The sequence below is a fragment of the Oncorhynchus gorbuscha genome, linkage group LG18 (genome assembly GCF_021184085.1).
Source record: "Oncorhynchus gorbuscha isolate QuinsamMale2020 ecotype Even-year linkage group LG18, OgorEven_v1.0, whole genome shotgun sequence".
Lineage (NCBI taxonomy): Eukaryota > Metazoa > Chordata > Actinopteri > Salmoniformes > Salmonidae > Oncorhynchus > Oncorhynchus gorbuscha.
The window spans coordinates 17657950-17676081 of NC_060190.1; the positions used below are offsets into that span (position 1 = coordinate 17657950).

At 45.3% G+C, this 18132-nt stretch overlaps 1 protein-coding gene and 1 non-coding gene across 2 annotated transcripts in view; both read left to right on the forward strand.

Moving 5' to 3' along the window:
- LOC124004320 (ubiquitin carboxyl-terminal hydrolase 34-like) overlaps positions 1-18132 on the forward strand; it is a 78316-nt gene that overhangs the window by 7535 nt on the left and 52649 nt on the right. The window contains exons 4-22 of the mRNA XM_046313148.1: positions 238-288; positions 5564-5713; positions 6071-6138; positions 7488-7680; positions 7983-8044; positions 8187-8268; positions 8390-8482; positions 8756-8881; positions 9280-9409; positions 9742-9872; positions 10208-10887; positions 11826-12040; positions 12605-12720; positions 14659-14786; positions 14941-15030; positions 15576-15671; positions 16092-16174; positions 17027-17181; positions 17527-17640. Of these exons, the coding sequence (XP_046169104.1) occupies positions 238-288; positions 5564-5713; positions 6071-6138; positions 7488-7680; positions 7983-8044; positions 8187-8268; positions 8390-8482; positions 8756-8881; positions 9280-9409; positions 9742-9872; positions 10208-10887; positions 11826-12040; positions 12605-12720; positions 14659-14786; positions 14941-15030; positions 15576-15671; positions 16092-16174; positions 17027-17181; positions 17527-17640 (2763 nt within the window). The remainder of the gene's footprint in view (positions 1-237; positions 289-5563; positions 5714-6070; positions 6139-7487; positions 7681-7982; positions 8045-8186; positions 8269-8389; positions 8483-8755; positions 8882-9279; positions 9410-9741; positions 9873-10207; positions 10888-11825; positions 12041-12604; positions 12721-14658; positions 14787-14940; positions 15031-15575; positions 15672-16091; positions 16175-17026; positions 17182-17526; positions 17641-18132) is intronic.
- LOC124004452 lies at positions 15784-15914 on the forward strand. The gene has a single exon (XR_006833436.1). It is a non-coding gene; the product is annotated as a small nucleolar RNA SNORA70 (small nucleolar RNA).

Below are 18132 nucleotides of genomic sequence, written 5' to 3' on the forward strand. Positions count from 1 at the left end.
ATAACGTGTTTCCCCCGACACAACACCCATCCCACCAAAGCAGTAATGTTATAATATGTACCGCACACTGCACCGTAGAGGTAAAAGTGTAACATGGACCCATACACACAACTCAATTATGGATTCAGTATATCAGCATTTATCTCCATGGTGTACTTAATACTTGTTCTTAAATGTTCTCTAACATTTCTCAGTATAAAATATACTCGTCATACTTTCTTTGTTTCCTTTTTCCAGGACATCTCTGCTCATGAAAGCAATATCCTCGGCTCCTTCTGCGACATGAATGTAAGGACTCCTCCGCCCTCTTTGTTTTTACGACTCCACTGTTTCGTCCAAAAACACAATACTCGATCCGCCTGATTGTCGCTTTGTGTCAGGTCCAACTCTTTACAGCGACATCTTTGTAATCTACGTCTCTTAAATTGCACCCTATTCCCTTCACAGTGCATTACATTTGACCCGGGCACGTATGGCTCTGGTCAAAAGTACTGCACTATATAGGGAATAGGGTGCCATTTGGTACGCATCCTACGTCATCCAGTCCTTTGAAGCAAAGGCCCATGTCTTAATGTGTGGTCTGCCTGTTTGACCAATCACCAATCTCCTCCTAGTCCCCTCTTCTCTCTCCTGTGGTCATGTTACTCATATCAGTGGTTCTTGACATCTTGGGTCTATTTATATTTGAATGGGAAGCTGCTTGAAAAGTGGCATGCCCAGAGCCCAACAGCCGTGTCCCATTTAGGACTGGGAGAGTAGGGAGGCAGGACTCTGAACACTCTTCCCAGGTTGTTGTAATGGGTTTTCACTCAAGGAGGTTTGGTGTAGATTTGGTTAACAATAGGTCCTAGAACAGTTCTCGCTCAGGGTTCTAATTACAAATGTTTCCTTTAGGACCAGGAGAGACTGAGGGAGAAGGATCTCTAAACACTGATCTCAGGTCCCTCTTGTGGCTTTTCAGGCCAACGTCCACACATGAGGTGTGAAATGTGTCTGCAGTGTAGTTTGAGTTTTTATTAAATTGAGGCTCATTTCCACCTCCAAGTTATGTCCATCTTTCCCCAGAGTACAATAATTGGTTTTGGGCTAATTTAATAACTCCCCAGCTTATACCTTTCCACCATATTAAACATTTATGGGATTTTAATGGATATTTCTAGTGGACAAAGTTCATAGTTTGCTTCAGACCGGAGTTCAGAATGTATTCTGTGCTTAATTGACCTTCCATAGCTGGAATATATCCAATGGAATATTCAAATCAAATTGTATTTGTCACATGTGCCGAATACAAGAGGTGTAGACTTTACAGTGAAATGCTTACTTACAAGCCCTTAACCAACAATGCAGTTTTAAAGTATTTACTCAAATTAACTGAGGTAAAAAAAAATTAGAGACACAATAAAATAGCAGGCTATATACATGGGGTACCGGTACAGAGTCAATGTGCGGCAGCACAGGTTAGCTGAGGTAATAAGTACAGTACCAGTCAAAAGTTTGGACACACCTACTCATTCCAGGGTTTTTCTTATTTAAAAAAAAACTATTTCCTACATTGTAGAATAATAGGGAAGACATCAACACTATAAAATAACACGCATGGAATCACGTTGTAAACAAATCCAAATATATTTGAGTTTCTTCAAGGTAGCCCTTTGCATTGATGACAGCTTTGCACACTCTTGGCATTCTCTCAACCAGCTTCATGAGGAATGCTTTTCTTGAAGGAGTACCCACATATGCTGAGCACTTGTTGGCTGCTTTTCCTTCAATCTGCTGTCCTACTCATAATATATGCCATTTAGCAGACGCTTTTATCCAAAGCGACTTACAGTCATGTGTGCATACATTCTACGTATGGGTGGTCCCGGGGATTGAACCCACTACCCTGGCGTTACAAGCGCCATGCTCTACCAACTGAGCTACAGAGGACCACTCATCCCAAATCATCTCAATTATGTTGAAGTCGTGTGATTGTGGAGGCCAGGTTATCTGATGCAGCACTCCATCCCTCTCCTTCTTGGTCAAATAGCCCTTCCACAGCTTGGAGGTGTGTTGGGTCATTGTCCTGTTGAAAATTACAATTATAGTCCCACTAAGCACAAACAAGATGGGATGGTGTATCGCTGCAGAATGCTGTGGTAGCCATGCATCGCCTGGTATAGAGGTCCTGAATGGCTGTAAGTGTGGCCCAAGTGATGTACTGGGCCGTACCCACTACCCTCTGTGGTGCCTTGCGGTCGGATTCTGAGCAGTTACCGTACCAGGCGGTGATGCAACCAGTCATGCTCTCGATGGTGCAGTTGTGGAACTTTTTGAGGATCTGAGCACCCATGTCAAATCTTTTCAGTTTCCTGAGGGGGAATAGGTGTTTTCATGCAATCTTCATGACTGTCTTTGTGTGTTTGGACCATGTTAGTTTGTTGGTGATGTGGACACCAAGGAACTTGAAGCTCTCAACCTGCTCCACTACAGCCACGTCAATGAGAATGGGGACATGCTCGGCCTTCCTTTTCCTGTAGTCCACAATCATCTCCTATATCTTGATCACATTGAGGGAGAGGTTGTTATCCTGGCACCACACTGCCAGGTCTCTGACCTCCTCCCTATAGATTCTCATTGTTGTTGGTGATCAGACTTACCACTTGTGTTGTCGACAAATTTGATGGTTTTGGTGTCATGCTTGACCATGCAGTCATGGGTGACCAGGGACTACAGGAGGAACTGAGCACGCATCCCTGAGGGGCCCCTGTGTTGAGGATCAGCGTGACAGATATGTTGCTACCTACCCTTACCACCTGGGGGTGGCACGTCAGGAAGTCCAGGATCCAGTTGCAGAGGGAGGTGTTTCGTCCCAGGGTCCTGAGCTTAGTGTTGAGCTTTGGCCACTATGGTGTTATCAATGAATAGTATTCTCGCGCAGGTGTTCCTTTTGTCCAGGTGTGAAAGGGCAGTGTGGAGTGCAATAGAGATTGCGTCGTCTGTGGATCTGTTGCGGCGGTATGCAATTTGAAGTGGGCCTAGGGTTTCTGGGATAATGGTGTTGGATGTCAGCCATGACCCACCTTTGAAGCACTTCATGGCTGCAGATGTGAGTGATGCATTTTGGTATTTGTTCAGGCAGGTTACCTTGGTGTTCTTGGGCACAGGGACTATGGTGGTCTGCTTGAAACATGTTGGTATTACAGACTCACAGGGAGAGGTTGAAAATGTAATTGAAGACACTTACCAGTTGGTCAGCGCATGCTTTGAGTACACATCCTGGTAATCCGTCTGGCTCTGCAGCCTTGTCAATGTTGATCTGTTTAAAGGTCTCACTCACATCGGCTACGGAGAGCTTGATCACACATTTGTCTGGAATAGCTGGTGCTCTCATGCATGCCTCAGTGTTGCTTGCCTCGAAGCGTGCATAGAAGTAATTTAGCTAGTCTGATAGACTCGTGTCACTGGGCAGCTTTTGTAGTCCGTAATAGTTCGCAAGCCCTGCCACATCTGACGAGCGTCGGAGCCAGTGGCGTAGGATTCAATCTTAGTCCTGTATTGACGCATTGCCTGTTTGATGGTTCATCGGAGGGCATAGTGATATTTCTTAGAAGTGTCTGGGTTAGAGTCCCAGCATCTCTACCCTTTAGCTCAGTGCGGATGTTGCCATTTATCCATGGCTTCTGGTTGGAGTATGTACGTACGGGCGCTGTAGGAATGACTTCATCGACGCTCTTATTGATGAAGCTCCCTACTCATTTGGCACACCAGGCAGGCTAAAGCAAATGCTCAAAGATTTCATATAAACTCAGCAAAAAAGAAACCTCCTCTCACTGTCAACTACGTTTATTTTAAGCAACCCTAGCATGTGTAAATATTTATGTGAACATTACAAGATTCAGCAACTGAGACATAAACTGAAGAAGTTCCACAGACATGTCACTAACAGAAATGGAATAATGTGCCCTTGAACAAAGGGGTGACAAAATCAAAAGTAACAGTCAGTATCTGGTGTGGCCACCAGCTGCATTAAGTACTGCAGTGCATCTCCTCCTCATGGACTGCACCAGATTTACCAGTTCTTGCTGAGAGATGTTACCCCACTCTTCCACCAAGGCACCTGCAAGTTCCCGGACATTTCTGGGGGGAATGGCCCTAGCCCTCACCCTCCGATACAACAGGTCCCAGACGTGCTCAATGGGATTGACATCCGGGCTCCTCACTGGCCATGGCAGAACACTGACATTCCTGTCTTGCAGGAAATCACGCACAGAACGAGCAGTTTGGCTTGTGGCATTGTCATGCTGGAGGGTCATGTCAGGATGAGCCTGCAGGAAGGGTACCACATGAGGGAGGTGGTTGTCTTTCCTGTAATGCACAGTGTTGAAATTGCCTGCAATGACAACAAGCTCAGTCTGATGATGCTGTAACACACCACCCCAGATCATGAAGGACCCTCCACCTCCAAATCGATCCCACAGAGTACAGGCCTCAGTGTAACGCTCATTCCTTAGACGATAATCGCGAATCCGACCATCACCCCTGGTGAGACAGACAAAACCGCTACTCGTCATGAAGAGCACTTTTTGCCAGTCCTGTCTGGTCCAGCGACGGTGGGTTTGTGCCCATAGGCGACATTGTTGCCGGTGATTTCTGGTGAAGACCTACCTTAGCACAATCCCTCAGTCCAGCCTCTCTCAGCCTATTGCGGACAGTCTGAGCACTGATGGAGGGTTTGTGCATTCCTGGTGTAACTTGGGCAGTTGTTGTTGTCGTCCTGTACCTGTCCCGCAGGTGTGATGTTCGGATGTACCGATCCTATGCTGGTGTTGTTACACGTGGTCTGCCACTGCGAGGATCAGCTGTCCTCCCTGTCTCCCTGTAGCGCTGTCTTAGGCGTCTCACAGTATGGACATTGCAATTTATTGCCCTGGCCACATCTGCAGTCCTCATGCCTCCGTGCAGCAGGCCTAAGGCACATTCACGCAGATGAGCAGGGACCCTGGGCATATTTCTTTTAGTGTTTTTCAGTCAGTAGAAAGGACTCTTTAGTGTCCTAGGTTTTCATGACTGTGACCTTAATTCTGTGGTCTTAATGACCGTTCCACAGGTGCATGCTCATTAATTGTTTATGGTTCATTGAACAAGCATGGGAAACCGTCTTTAAACCCTTTACAATGAATATCGGTGAAGGTATTTGGATTTTTACAAATTATCTTTGAAAGACAGGGTCCCGAAAAAGGGACGTTTCTTTTTTTTGCTGAGTTCACTATGATTCCAGCTCTGGTCTTCATACTTTGACCTGAATATTCTGCAAAAAAGCCATCTCTTCTCCTTCATCTGAGATGGTGTGAAAGAACTAGAGAAGTGAAAGCGAATTCCCAGTATACGTCCATCCACCGTATTGCTTTCACCTTTCACCTGTAGTTCTTATAAACCAAAAGGTGACGAGGGTATGAAACCATTGAGTTGCACCAATCACGCTAGTCTCTTCCACTATGATGTGTGTTATGAAGCCAAAGTTAGTTTTCCATATCTGTGTGGACAATAAAGTTGTATTGACCTTGTTTTTTCCTGTGACCAGGATGTGGAGGTCCCCTTGCACTTGCTGCGCTACGTGTGCCTGTTCTGTGGCAAGCATGGTCTGTCGCTCATGAAGGACTGCTTTGAGTCAGGCACGCCAGAGAGCCTGCCCTTCCCCATCGCCCACTCCTTCATCACCATCGTCTCCAATGTGAGTAGGGGTTGATCAAGCCACCCAACATTGCAACCCAGCCCAACCGCTAATTATATATCATTATATATATATATATATATCTCTCTATATCTCCTGGATATGTTTACCACTACCTCCAGATGCTGTTTCAGCGCGATCACCCGAGCCACATGTATGCAGATGTTCCTGATGCAGTTTTTGTTATAGCACAGCTGTTTTGTTTGTAAATGCTCTCTCCGTCAGTAATTGCAGTGAATAATCAGTTGTCAGCCAGCTGTGTTAAAGTGGCATCTGTTTTTCCGTTCTCCACTGCTTCTCACACATCTCAAGGGATGTCAGTCTGATTCAAAATCTGTTTTTTCTCCCCACACACAGATCCGAATATGGTTGCACATTCCCGCCGTTATGCAGCACATCATACCGTTCCGCACGTATGTAATACGGTAAGTTCACACTCTCCATATCAATGAAACTCCATGGTGAAATCTCTGTATGGACTTCAGAGTGAGGATAATTAGGCCTTCATTAGTGTTTCACTACCAGTGAGTTTTCACTAGTGCCTTGACATCCCTAATTAGGCATGTATCAATACAGATTGAATCACAAATGATTTATTGAATAAAATGGTTTTAGTCATGACGTTTCACCCCCCCATCAAATACAGCTCTCAACAATATGGCATCCCGTACTGCTATTTAGTGCTTTTTTCTGCAGTCATTCTAAGAGAATAAGAAAATGGGGCAGAGAGAGGGGAGTTGCTGTTGCAGTTGAAGCTCCTCTCGTCAGAAATGGCCCAAGGGGCTGTTTGAAATGCATATTGTATTTGGATACACAGTGCTGTGTTTGACTCGCCCACCACTTTCCAACACACAATCAAACGCACTTGATAGAGATTCTCCCCTGAATATTGGATGTAGTATTAGGGAGGGCGTTATGTAAATAGGGTAATCCAGCATATTGGCAGTCGATCAGCATAAATCAAGGTTGAATTTAGTGGATGCTCTTTAGTGGATGCATATTTTTGTTGTATTTGAGTTGAATTTCTAAAATTCAATCAGATACTTGACTGTATATATTTTTTTGGATGGAAAGCAATTTCAGCTGAGAGCCCTCAGTCGGTGTAGTGTGCTTCACTCTTGCCGTGCCACCAACTGGTGTTGCTAGGAAGAGCTTCCCTCGCCATGGCAACAGTGGCCAATGCTCCAGTCAGCTTCTCCTCACATGACCTTGGAGCAGCCAGACAGCTCGCAGGCCTCGCCGCACCTCTGTCATGTGACCTGGGTGGGCTGAATTAACTGGTCCTGATATCCAAATGGAACATTCCTTACTCATTTTGGTCCTTTGTCTAAGAAGAATGATGACATGTGACTTCTTGACTCCAGTGCCATTCCACCTTATAGCGTATCACTCCTTCCTCCTGAATTTAGTAAAATGTTTGTTTTCTCAGAAGTTATTAAAAAGATACATACCGTATCTTATTGATCGCGGAGACTGTAGATTCTCGTTGCAGCCAACTATTGTCATGGTTTTATCAGTAGCTTATCAAAGTGCTTCTCATCTGAGTGTTTCAGCCAGCCTCGATAGATGCAAAACACTTAGTCCTGACTGTTTAGTTTGTCCAGTCATTATGTCCAACCTGTCTACCATGTCTTCTCCAGAAACACACTTGAGAGAAACTTACTTTAAAATTAAACAGAACAGATAAACGTATTTCCTAACAAAGGGACTTCCTGCTTTAAATAAAGTTGTCTCATTTCACAAATAACTCATTTCCAAATGTGTCCCTCCCCAGGTACCTGTGCAAGCTGTCGGACCAGGAGCTCCGTCAGAGCGCGGCACGCAACATGGCTGACCTGATGTGGAGCACGGTGAAGGAGCCGTTGGACAGCGCACTGTGCTTCGACAAGGAGAGCCTGGACCTGGCCTTCAAATACTTCATGTCCCCCACTCTCACCATGAGGCTGGCTGGCCTCAGCCAAATCACTGTGAGACTCGCACGTGCGCCACGAGACGCATGCACCCACTCTCACACACTGCTGTGTTGCTTGCTCTTTGGGAGTCTAGGCCCGGGTTACTGCAAGGAACATTGTGACCGCTGTTTTGTTTTTGACACAAACACTTTGACGTGTATACTTTATTAATGCTCCACTAGGACTTTCAGTTTACTGTGACTGAGACTTTTACTCTTAGGGTCAATGGCTCGATAAAGGGATGAAGTACACTGGTGTGTACATGCATACATAATTACATAATTCATTACATGTTTATTCTCCTTTTCTCCTCACAGAATCAGCTACACACCTTCAACGACGTCTGTAATAATGAGTCTCTGGTGTCCGACACCGAAACGTAAGTCAATTGAGTTGATTTTTACAATGAAACCTAAGTCAATAGTCCATTCTTTTTTTACGATGAAAGCGCATGTTGATTGAGTTGAGTTAGCACTGCGTCACGGACCGTTAAAGCATTGTACCTCAAACTATCCCTCCAGGTCAATAGCAAAGGAACTAGCTGACTGGCTAATCAACAACAATGTAGTGGAGCATATATTTGGACCAAATTTGCATATTGAGGTGAGTTTTCCCATTCCAAGTCGTTATTACAGTAAGCCAATACATTTTAGTGGGTAATCTGTGTTTGAACTTCCCTGTTAATGAGGAGCTTGTCTTTGTGTCTCCTTTGTTGTCGTTCCAGATAATTAAACAGTGCCAAGTGATCCTGAACTTCCTTGCCGCAGAGGGCAGGCTCAGCACCCAGCATGTGGACTGCATCTGGGCCGCAGCTCAGGTAACTAGGCAATGAACACCAGGGCCTAGAAATCACGTAGAAAGCTTCTCAGAGTAGAAATGCTGATTTTTAGGATCAATTTTGCCTCTTTAATCAAGTCGAGGGACCTAATCTTAGAGCAGCGCTCATACTCTGAATTTATATGCATATATTACACTTTTCTTTACTATATTCTACCAAATAGTTTTTCATTTCATTGAAATACAAAGTTGTCTTTTGTGTCATTATTCACTGATGTACTCCTCGACCCTGTCTCTCTCTATTATTATGTAGCTGAAGCACTGTAGCCGTTACATCCACGACCTGTTCCCCTCGCTCATCAAGAACCTGGACCCGGTGCCGCTGCGCCATGTCCTCAACCTGGTGTCCGGCCTGCACCCCAGCGCACACACGGAACAGGTACCCACACACACCACACAGCATGAGTGCCCAATGGAACATGAGGACTACGAATTACCTAGGTCCGGGACCATGCCAGTATCGCCATACTCTTAAGTATTGTGGCAAGGAAACGCAACACGGATGGAAAAAAAAATGGAAAAGATATTGCGAGACTGGTATGGTCCCCGGCCTGTTATTACCTCAGATTAGTTACTTTAGGCCATGGCAAGTGATGGACAATTAAAATGTTCAGTGTGATTTAATCTAGATATCTCCAGATTACTTTAAGGAGCTTTATAGTCACATACACCCAGTCTTAACTAACAGAGCTGCTCTTTGTCTTGGTCACCTGCCCACCACAAAGATCCTATAATAGTGATTCTGTATGTAATTCTATGCTTGCTTCCCTCCCTCAGACCCTGTACCTGGCCTCCATGCTGATCAAGGCTCTGTGGAACAACGCACTGTCCGCTAAGGCCCAGCTCTCCAAGCAGAGCTCCTTCGCCTCGCTGCTCAACACCAACGTCCCCATGGGCAACAAGAAAGGTACGATTGTTGTGTTTGTCTGTGTGTATTTCAAGGGGATCTATGTTCTTTATCTTTGTGGTAGACAACTCCGGGGCGGTGGAGTTGCAGGGGTATGCTGGTTTTTGGTTCAGTCCAGCACTAATGAAGGTGTTGAATCAGGTGTTTTAGTGCTGGGATGGAACAAAAGGCTTGAACATCCTTTAAAACCTACTAACCAGGGTTTACCACTTGCTTAGATACATAGGCTCATAAACATCTCTGCTGGTATATAGACTGCGTTATGAATTCTGAAGTGTTTTGTGAGATGCGGTGTCTGATTCATTAAGCCTCTGCTTCTCGTCTCTACCCAGGCTCCCCAGCGGCCAGCCCAGACAGCAGTGACAACAGTGACACACACCACAGCGGCGGTAGCGACATGGAGATGGACGAGCAGATGATGGGCAGCAGCAAGCGGGGCCAGCAGAGACTCTCTGACACGGAGGTTAGCAGCACTCTAGTACCTTTTTCACACTCTCTAGCTGGAGAAACAAGTGATGCACTTTCTCAATAGATTTAATAGGAATTTATGTTAGTAGCAAACTGTTACTTTCCAGCACTGTTCAGCAATCCATGCCTTGTTTTTTTGTTTGCCTAGCCACTGTCTCCAATTGCTAACTTTTTAGCATTTTTATCAAAAAGCAAATCCAAGTCAGTATCCCCGATTTTATTAGCATTTTTCTGGTTTCATGTAAAAACATTTTTTTTAAGTTTTGTGGTTCTGCTGTATGGCTGGTTTTAACTGGAACTGATTCGGTCTCCTCTCTCCTCCCCGTCCAGGAGTCGATGCAGGGCAGCTCGGATGAGACGGCCAACAGCATGGAGGAGGGCAGCAGCGGGCCGGGCAGCAGCAGTGGCCACAGCGAGGGCTCCAGCAACGAGGCGGGCTCCAGCCGTGCAAGCCAGTCGCCGGGGAGCCCCGGCAGCGAGCTGCACTCTGACGACATGGCCGACAGCGAGATCCTCAAGGAGGAAGAGGATGAGGAGGAAGATGATGAAGATGATGACGAAGATGATGATGATGAAGAGGACGAAGAGGGGAACAACCGGGATGTAGCAGCCGAGGGCAGCCCGCAGAAGGAGCCCCGGGACCAGCTGGAAGTCAGGAAGCGGAAAGCGGGCGAGGCGCTGGTGGAGGAGCAGGGCGACAGAGCCGAAAGAGGGGCAGGAGACGGACCAAAACACAAAGGTTTGCCCTTTAACCCTGAAGCAGCCGTCGGCATGGTAACGGCGTCGATGGAGGGCCGCATGAGGATGCTGGACGCCTGCTCGACCCGGCCTGAGGGGCCCGAACAACAACATTCAGAGATGGGAGGCCCCTCATCCCAAATGGCCCCAGGCCCCCAGGAGCAGGCCTGCCTGCCCTGCCCTGGGGACTTCCTGGGGGACGCCATGGGCAACGAGCTTTTCAACTGCCGACACTTCATCGGGCCCCACCATCACCACCACCACCACGAAGGGTAAGACTTTTACCATCTCTTTGCTTTCTTTTCTCTAATCTGTGTCTTCTCTGTATTGCCTCTTTCACAATGTTCTATGTTTGGCCAATTTGCCTAGGGAGATAAGTTTATTTTTTAAAGGCTTCTATCCAACTACAGACCCCAACTAAGACAAACTGTCCGTGGCCGATTTTACAGGTTGAATCAGGACCGTCCATGAGCAATTATGTCCGCGTCCAAATGAGTCTTGACACCATCCATAGACTGTTGAGTTGGCTGTAGTTGCATAGATGTGTAGAAGTGTCCCGTCAATAATTTCTACATTTGTTCATAAGAAACTAGACATACACTGAGTGTACAAAACATTAGGAACACTTTCCTAATATTGAGTTTCACTCCCTTTTGCCCTCAGAACAGCCTCAATTCGTCAGGGCATGGGGACCCTACAAGGTGTCGAAAGCGTTCCACGGGGATGCTGGCCAATGTTGACTCCAATGCTTCCCACAGTTGTTTCAAGTTGACTGGATGGCCTTTGGGTGGTGGACCATTGATACACATGGGCAACTGTTGAGCGTGAAAAACCCAGCAATGTTGCAGTTCTTGACACACTCAACATGGTGCTCCTAGCACCTACCATAACCCATTCAAAGGCACTTAAATGTTTTGTCTTGCACATTAACCCTCAATGGCACACATACACAATCCATGTCTAAATTGTCTCTAGGCTTCAAAATCCTTTAACATGTCGCCTCCCATTCATCTACACTGATTTGAAGTGGATTTAACAAGTGACAGTAATTGATCGTAGTTTTCACCTGGATTCACCTGGTCAGTCTGTCATGGAAAGAGAACTGTTTGTTTCACTCAGTGTAAATGTAACTATTTTCCTTGCGACATGAATCTTGTGCTTATTCAAGTGACAACATGCATTGCCCTTCTAACGTTGAATCATCCTCCAGGCACATGGTGGACGACATGCTGAGCGCAGACGACGTGTCCTGCAGCAGCTCCCAGATCAGCGCCAAGTCGGAGAAGAACATGGCCGACTTTGATGGTGAGGAGTCTGGCTGTGAGGAGGAGCTGGTGCAGATCAACTCGCACGCAGAGCTCAGCTCCCACTTGCAGCAGCACCTGCCCAACCTGGCCTCTATCTACCACGAGCACATGGTGCAAGGTAGGCTGCACTGCACGGTGCACCTAGGGTTGTGAATTTACTTAAATCTTCCCCAAATTCCCAGGTTTCCCTGAAATCGTGGATGGAAAATTCACGGAGTACCGCACTCACGGAACGGTTTACCCACTCATTGCACACCGATAACAGGCCTCCGTTTACAGCAGCAAGAATCATGTAGTTATGGTTCTACTAGTCATCTGGTGGGGTCTATCCAGTCAAACGTTTTCACCATCAGTTAATCCCATGTAGCTCAGTTGGTAGAGCATGGTGCTTGCAACGCCAGGGTTGTGGTTTCGATTCCCACGGTGGACCAGTATGAAAATGTATGCACTCACTATTGTAAATCGCTCTGGATAATAGCGTCTGCTAAACAACAAAAAAACTTCTACCTGTAAACATGAGAGTACGACGGTCTATATGGCTGTTTTCTTAGTGTCACTCGATTTCAGTTGTTATCCTTGCAACTGTTTTAGCATGACATTTTAGCAGTTCGGTAAATCTGTACTGAACCTTTTTTATTATGGCTCTCTTTCTCACCAGCGGCTGTGTTTTATTCCTCTGCAGGCCCGCAGGTCCACAAGCACCAGTACTCTGGCCATGCCGTGACTGACATCAACCTGGACAACGTGTGCAAGAAGGGCAACACGCTGCTTTGGGACCTGGTGCAGGATGAGGATGCGGTATGAACCATGACACTGGATTACACCGTGCTCAAAGAAAGCATTCTGTTAGCGACCTTTTTGCTGAGTGAAAGCATATAGCATGCTAGTAGTCAGACAGCCTTGAAGCCGAGCGGCATAGAAGCGGAGTTTGAGTTCCCAGAAACAAGCGACACATTTTGTTGTTTAAATGTTCGTTCACTGAATACAAAAAGCTGTTTATGCTTTTCTATCCTATTTTTAACCTCTATGGGATCGGTGTCCCTATACCGGGACGGTTGAAGCCAACTAACTAGAATGACGTAAGCAACAGCAAACATTCCAGGACATAGACATGTCTTATATGGGCAGAAAGCTTAAATTCTTGTTAATCTAACTGCACTGTCCAATTTGTACCATGCTATTGTTTGAGGAGAGTGCTCAACACCAAAACACTTTTCACAGCAATTGGTTTGATACATTAACCTCTGAAGGTAAATAATATACTTTAGTAATCTTGCTCTGATTTGTCACCAGAGTTCAAATGTAGCATGGATTTTATCAAACAAAACTATCTTTATATTCAAATGTAGGAACTGGGTTCGACAGTTTGAACACCTGCTGTCTCTGGCTCCACACCCACGCCACCTCGCAATCTAGAGGTGTATAAGCCAATGATCATCATGTATGACATTCCTGGGAGTGTGTAAACTTAAAATTTGTGTTACCATATCATTTTTGTATGTCTTCTGTAGTTATGTACTTGAAAATGTATTAATTGACCAATACGGCACATTTGGGCAGACTTGATACACAATTTCTGCAGTATTGCAATGCTTCACTGGAATAATCTGAAACTTTGCATACACACATCTAAATTGCGCCTAAACTGCAATAGTACATTATATTATGGCCAAATTCTTTTGGTTTGTTTTCTTTTACCAGATCTAATGTTATATTCTCCTGCGTTAATTTCACATTTCCACAAACTTCAAAGTGTTTCCTTTCAAATGTTATCAAAGATATGCACATCCTTGCTTCAGGTCCTGAGCTACAGGCAGTTAGATTTGGTTATGTCATTTTAGGCGGGGGGGGGTTCGATCCTTAATTAACTCTGTCGATGGTTTTGGCACGTAAGGTCCATGATAACTAGCAAATGTGCCCACTCTGGTCTTGGCACGTGCGCTATAGCCAACAGCTCGTAGATACATGGTCCTTCTGTAGCTCAGTTGGTAGAGCATGGCGCTTGTAACGCCAGGGTAGTGGGTTCGATTCCCGGGACCACCCATACGTAGAATGTATGCACACATGACTGTAAGTCGCTTTGGATAAAAGCGTCTGCTAAATGGCATATATTATTATATTATTTACAATGCGAGAATTTGAATTTGTTTATTGGCAGCCAGTCACCGATCATCATGTCACCAGCATACAAATGAAAACCCTCAATATTTATTGGAAAGGAGCATCAAGCTCATTACTGTGAACTTTCACCACCCTGTGAAGTTCATCATAAATGATTTTGTCTGGAGCTTAATAAACTGCATGCTTTTTCAAGTTGGAGTGACAAGACCACTCGCAGCATCGCATGACTGCAAATATATCTCAACATAATGGTTATTCTATCAACAATTGTGCGATATGCACTGGAATTTGTTGCGTATTCAAATCAGCGACCAAAAAAGTATCCACCCATGTCTAGCGTATTTAGTTTTTGATGACATTTAGGGAATGTACCAGGCCTGTCATGTGCTTAAATGGTTGGATGGAAACCTGTTTACTGTGTAGAAAACACGCTTTGTCAGCTACTAAATACTCAACGTATTAGGAGAGTGCATCACTTCTTCCTTCAGGTTTCAAGGAGCAGCTCATTTTATTATTAAGGTTAGTTATCGCCACTAGTTTTAGGATCTCTTTAGGATATTCTGAAGTCTGAAAAAGATGCGAGTGACCTTTCTCCGTTCTCCCCTATTCCATCAGATCCATCTGTCCGAGGGACTGATCAACGAGGCGGAGAAGCTGCTGTGCTCTCTGGTGTGCTGGTTCACCGACCGTCAGATCCGCATGCGGTTCATCGAGGGCTGCCTGGAGAACCTAGCCCACCAAAGGCACGTGTGCATATATGAGAGCGCCTATGTCTGTGTGAACAATGTAGCTCTGAAATGAATTGACGTCAAATGATTTTGCCATCAGATCCCTTCATTGGCTAGCTATTATATGAAACTTGTTTTGTGACGCCATGCTTTTCTCTCTCTCTCGCAGATCCGTGGTCGTCTCTCTGCGCCTCCTTCCCAAACTTTTCGGCACTTTTCAGCAGTTTGGCTCCAGCTACGACACCCACTGGATCACCATGTAAGCATCGTTGTCCATTACATGGTATCACATAGGGCAACAACTTCTATTTTTGTGACATTTGGTATGGTCGTAAATTCACTTTGGCGTGCCAGAGTGCGGTCAGAGTGTTTGTAAATTCAGACGTATCACGTTCAGCGCGCACATTGGACGCTCTGGCCGAGGAGTAGGGTTGAGCCGAGTTCTCAGGAGCCTTCTCACGTGGCAGTCAAGCTAACTGGCTGAAGTTGGCTAACTTACTAGCTACTTCTAGACGTAAATGAGAGAACACCTAACTCTGACCATTTTACTCGCCCTAGCAGAGCTGGTTAGGCTGTTTTCATGTTATCCAGAGCTTAGGTAACTGTGCTGCTGGCAACAATTCCAATTATTATTATTTATTTTTTTTAAAGTTTACGGACACGGTCACATTCAACGGCTGCTGCGCGTTCTTAAATTCATAAATTATTCTGCTCTCTGGCACACTCTGAAAAAAGTGCCCTGAAATTGGAGTAGGTGGTGAATTTACAAACTCACCCTTTGATGTGGTGTTTCATGTCTTTCAGGTGGGCGGAGAAGGAGCTGCACATGATGAAGCTGTTCTTTGAGAACCTGCTGCACTACATCCAGGAAGTCCGAGAGCAGAGGCACAAGTTTGCCCTGTGAGTAACCCACCCGTTCCCTCCACTACACTACCCCCACCCCCAATGCCTTGTAACTATACAACGGTAACAGTCTTATTACTGTGGAATATGGACAGCATATTTGGTAGCACTGCATGTATAGCTGCCCAGTCTCGCTGCAGTGCGGTTTTGGTGTGCAATGGCTGCAGACAGTGACTCTGTGGTTGTGTATGTGGCCAGCTGGGAGGTGCTGGCTGCTTTTAAGGGACCGCTGTGACAAAATGACACGTGAATGTTTTGTCCTGACAGAACTACGGAGGGTGTAGCTAGTTGTTGACCTCCTTATTTGAAATGTGAAACGCATTGAAATGGTCTTTTTTTTATATTGATTGTTGCAATTCAAACGTAAACAGAATAGTTCATTATGAATTATGTTCTTTGATTACTATGCGATCACAGGTATGGCCACAGTGCAGAAGTCCAAGTACGCTTGCAGTTCCTGACCTGTGTCTTCTCAACACTTGGCTCCCCAGACCACTTCAGTAAGTCAACACGGTCGCGTTCATTAGGCACCAAATGGAACAAAACACAATAAAACTGAACAACCTTGACTTGTCCAATAAGAAATGCATTCCAACTTTCCGTTACATTACCCAGTCTTCACATCCAGCTCAACAGAAACATTCCCTATCATTGTCTGCATCTGTGCCTCTATGGCTGGCTGGTTACACCCTGGGGGTGGAATTGGCCCTAGAGGAGAAGTGCAACCTGATGAGCCGCTCTCTCTCCTACAACAGTGACATCTTTGTCCTCTGGAGTCTCTGGAAAGGGGTGACCGGATCTACCTAGCTAGCTAACTCACTCCGTTCATAGCCATGTGTGTGACTTTTGTGTATGCCTGTGTGTGCTGTGTTTGTGTGTGTGTGTGCGCATAGGTGTGTTTGCAGACTTATGTGTCTGTTTGAGGAGGAGCTAATGTTTGGGATTTAGAGGTTGACTGGGAGACTCCCTGCCCCGGTGGCTCCCGACCAGGACATACAGACTGCCATTCTCCATGATACAAAATAAATAACATAACGTGATAGTGCAGCCAATTCTCTCTGGCAACCATTTATATTGTGTTTACGTGAATGCGGTGTACATGTATATCTGGTTGTGTGTCCATTGTGGATCCCATGTGGGAGTGATACCCTCATCTTCCCCTTTACAGTCTGAAGTGTGTGTGTTGTGTACCAACAGTCAGACATCAGTTAAGCTCCTCAGCAGTGAATGTGTGTGTGTATGTATATATATATATATATATATATATATATATATATATATATATATATATATATATTAGCAGCGGGGTATTTGTACATGAACACACACTAGCAGCCCCTCCTCTCCCTCAGGACTGAGTCTAGAGCAGGTGGACATACTGTGGCACTGCCTGGTGGAGGATGGAGAGTGTTACGATGATGCGCTCCACTGGTTCCTCAACCAGGTCCGCAGCAAAGACCAGCACGCCATGGGCATGGAGACCTACAAACACCTCTTCCTGGAAAAGGTATGACCGGACTGGACCATCTGGTCTCAGTGGGGAGGGGTGTCTATGACAAGGGTCTTTCCAGCATGGTCTGTTGATAAATAGTTAATCTCAGCAACAACTAAAAGAAAATACGCCACAAATTGATAGCTAGAATCTATAAAACAAATAAAGAAAGAAAAACAACTTAACTTGTAAAAAGTCTCAAAGTTGGGAAGTCATTGTGAAAGGTAATTGAAAAGGGATTGAGTAGCCGGTGGAAACAAATTTGTAAAGTTGCCCAAATCGTTCAAAAGCCTTGGCCTTAAAGTCACAAGTCTACCATTGTAATACCTTTTGCCCTTAATACCTCCTGTGTTTCCTCAGATGCCCCAGCTGAAGCCGGAGACCATCAGCATGACGGGCCTCAACCTCTTCCAGCATCTCTGTAACCTGGCCCGTCTGGCCACCAGCGCCTACGACAGCGGCTCCAACTGCGAGGTACACACACACACACTTCAAATATTTGAATCCACAAATCACATTGCAGAGAAGGATTCAAGCACACACACATAGGGACATACACACCCGAGTACAGTTGCTCATACACACACACTTTTATTCACACAAACGCACCCAGTTCGTCGTCTGAGTTTGGTAACTTCCAGGCCCGTCATACCTCTCACTAAACCATGTTGTCACTAGGGCTGGGCGATATGGCCAGGATATATCCTGGTATAGGTCATTTCATATCCCGATAACGATAGATATCACGATATAGCACATTTTCTGTAAATTAAATGAATAAATAGTATATATTAAATGACCACATGTAAAGGCCTATTTCTTATTACATTTTGAATTAAACTCCGTAAATAAAAGCTAACTTACTCATATTTGATTTTCTCTCATTTAGAACCTTTGTGCAAATTTTCAGTGAAGCATGTAACAAAATATAAAATATGCATGTATAAAATCTAATAAGGTAAATAG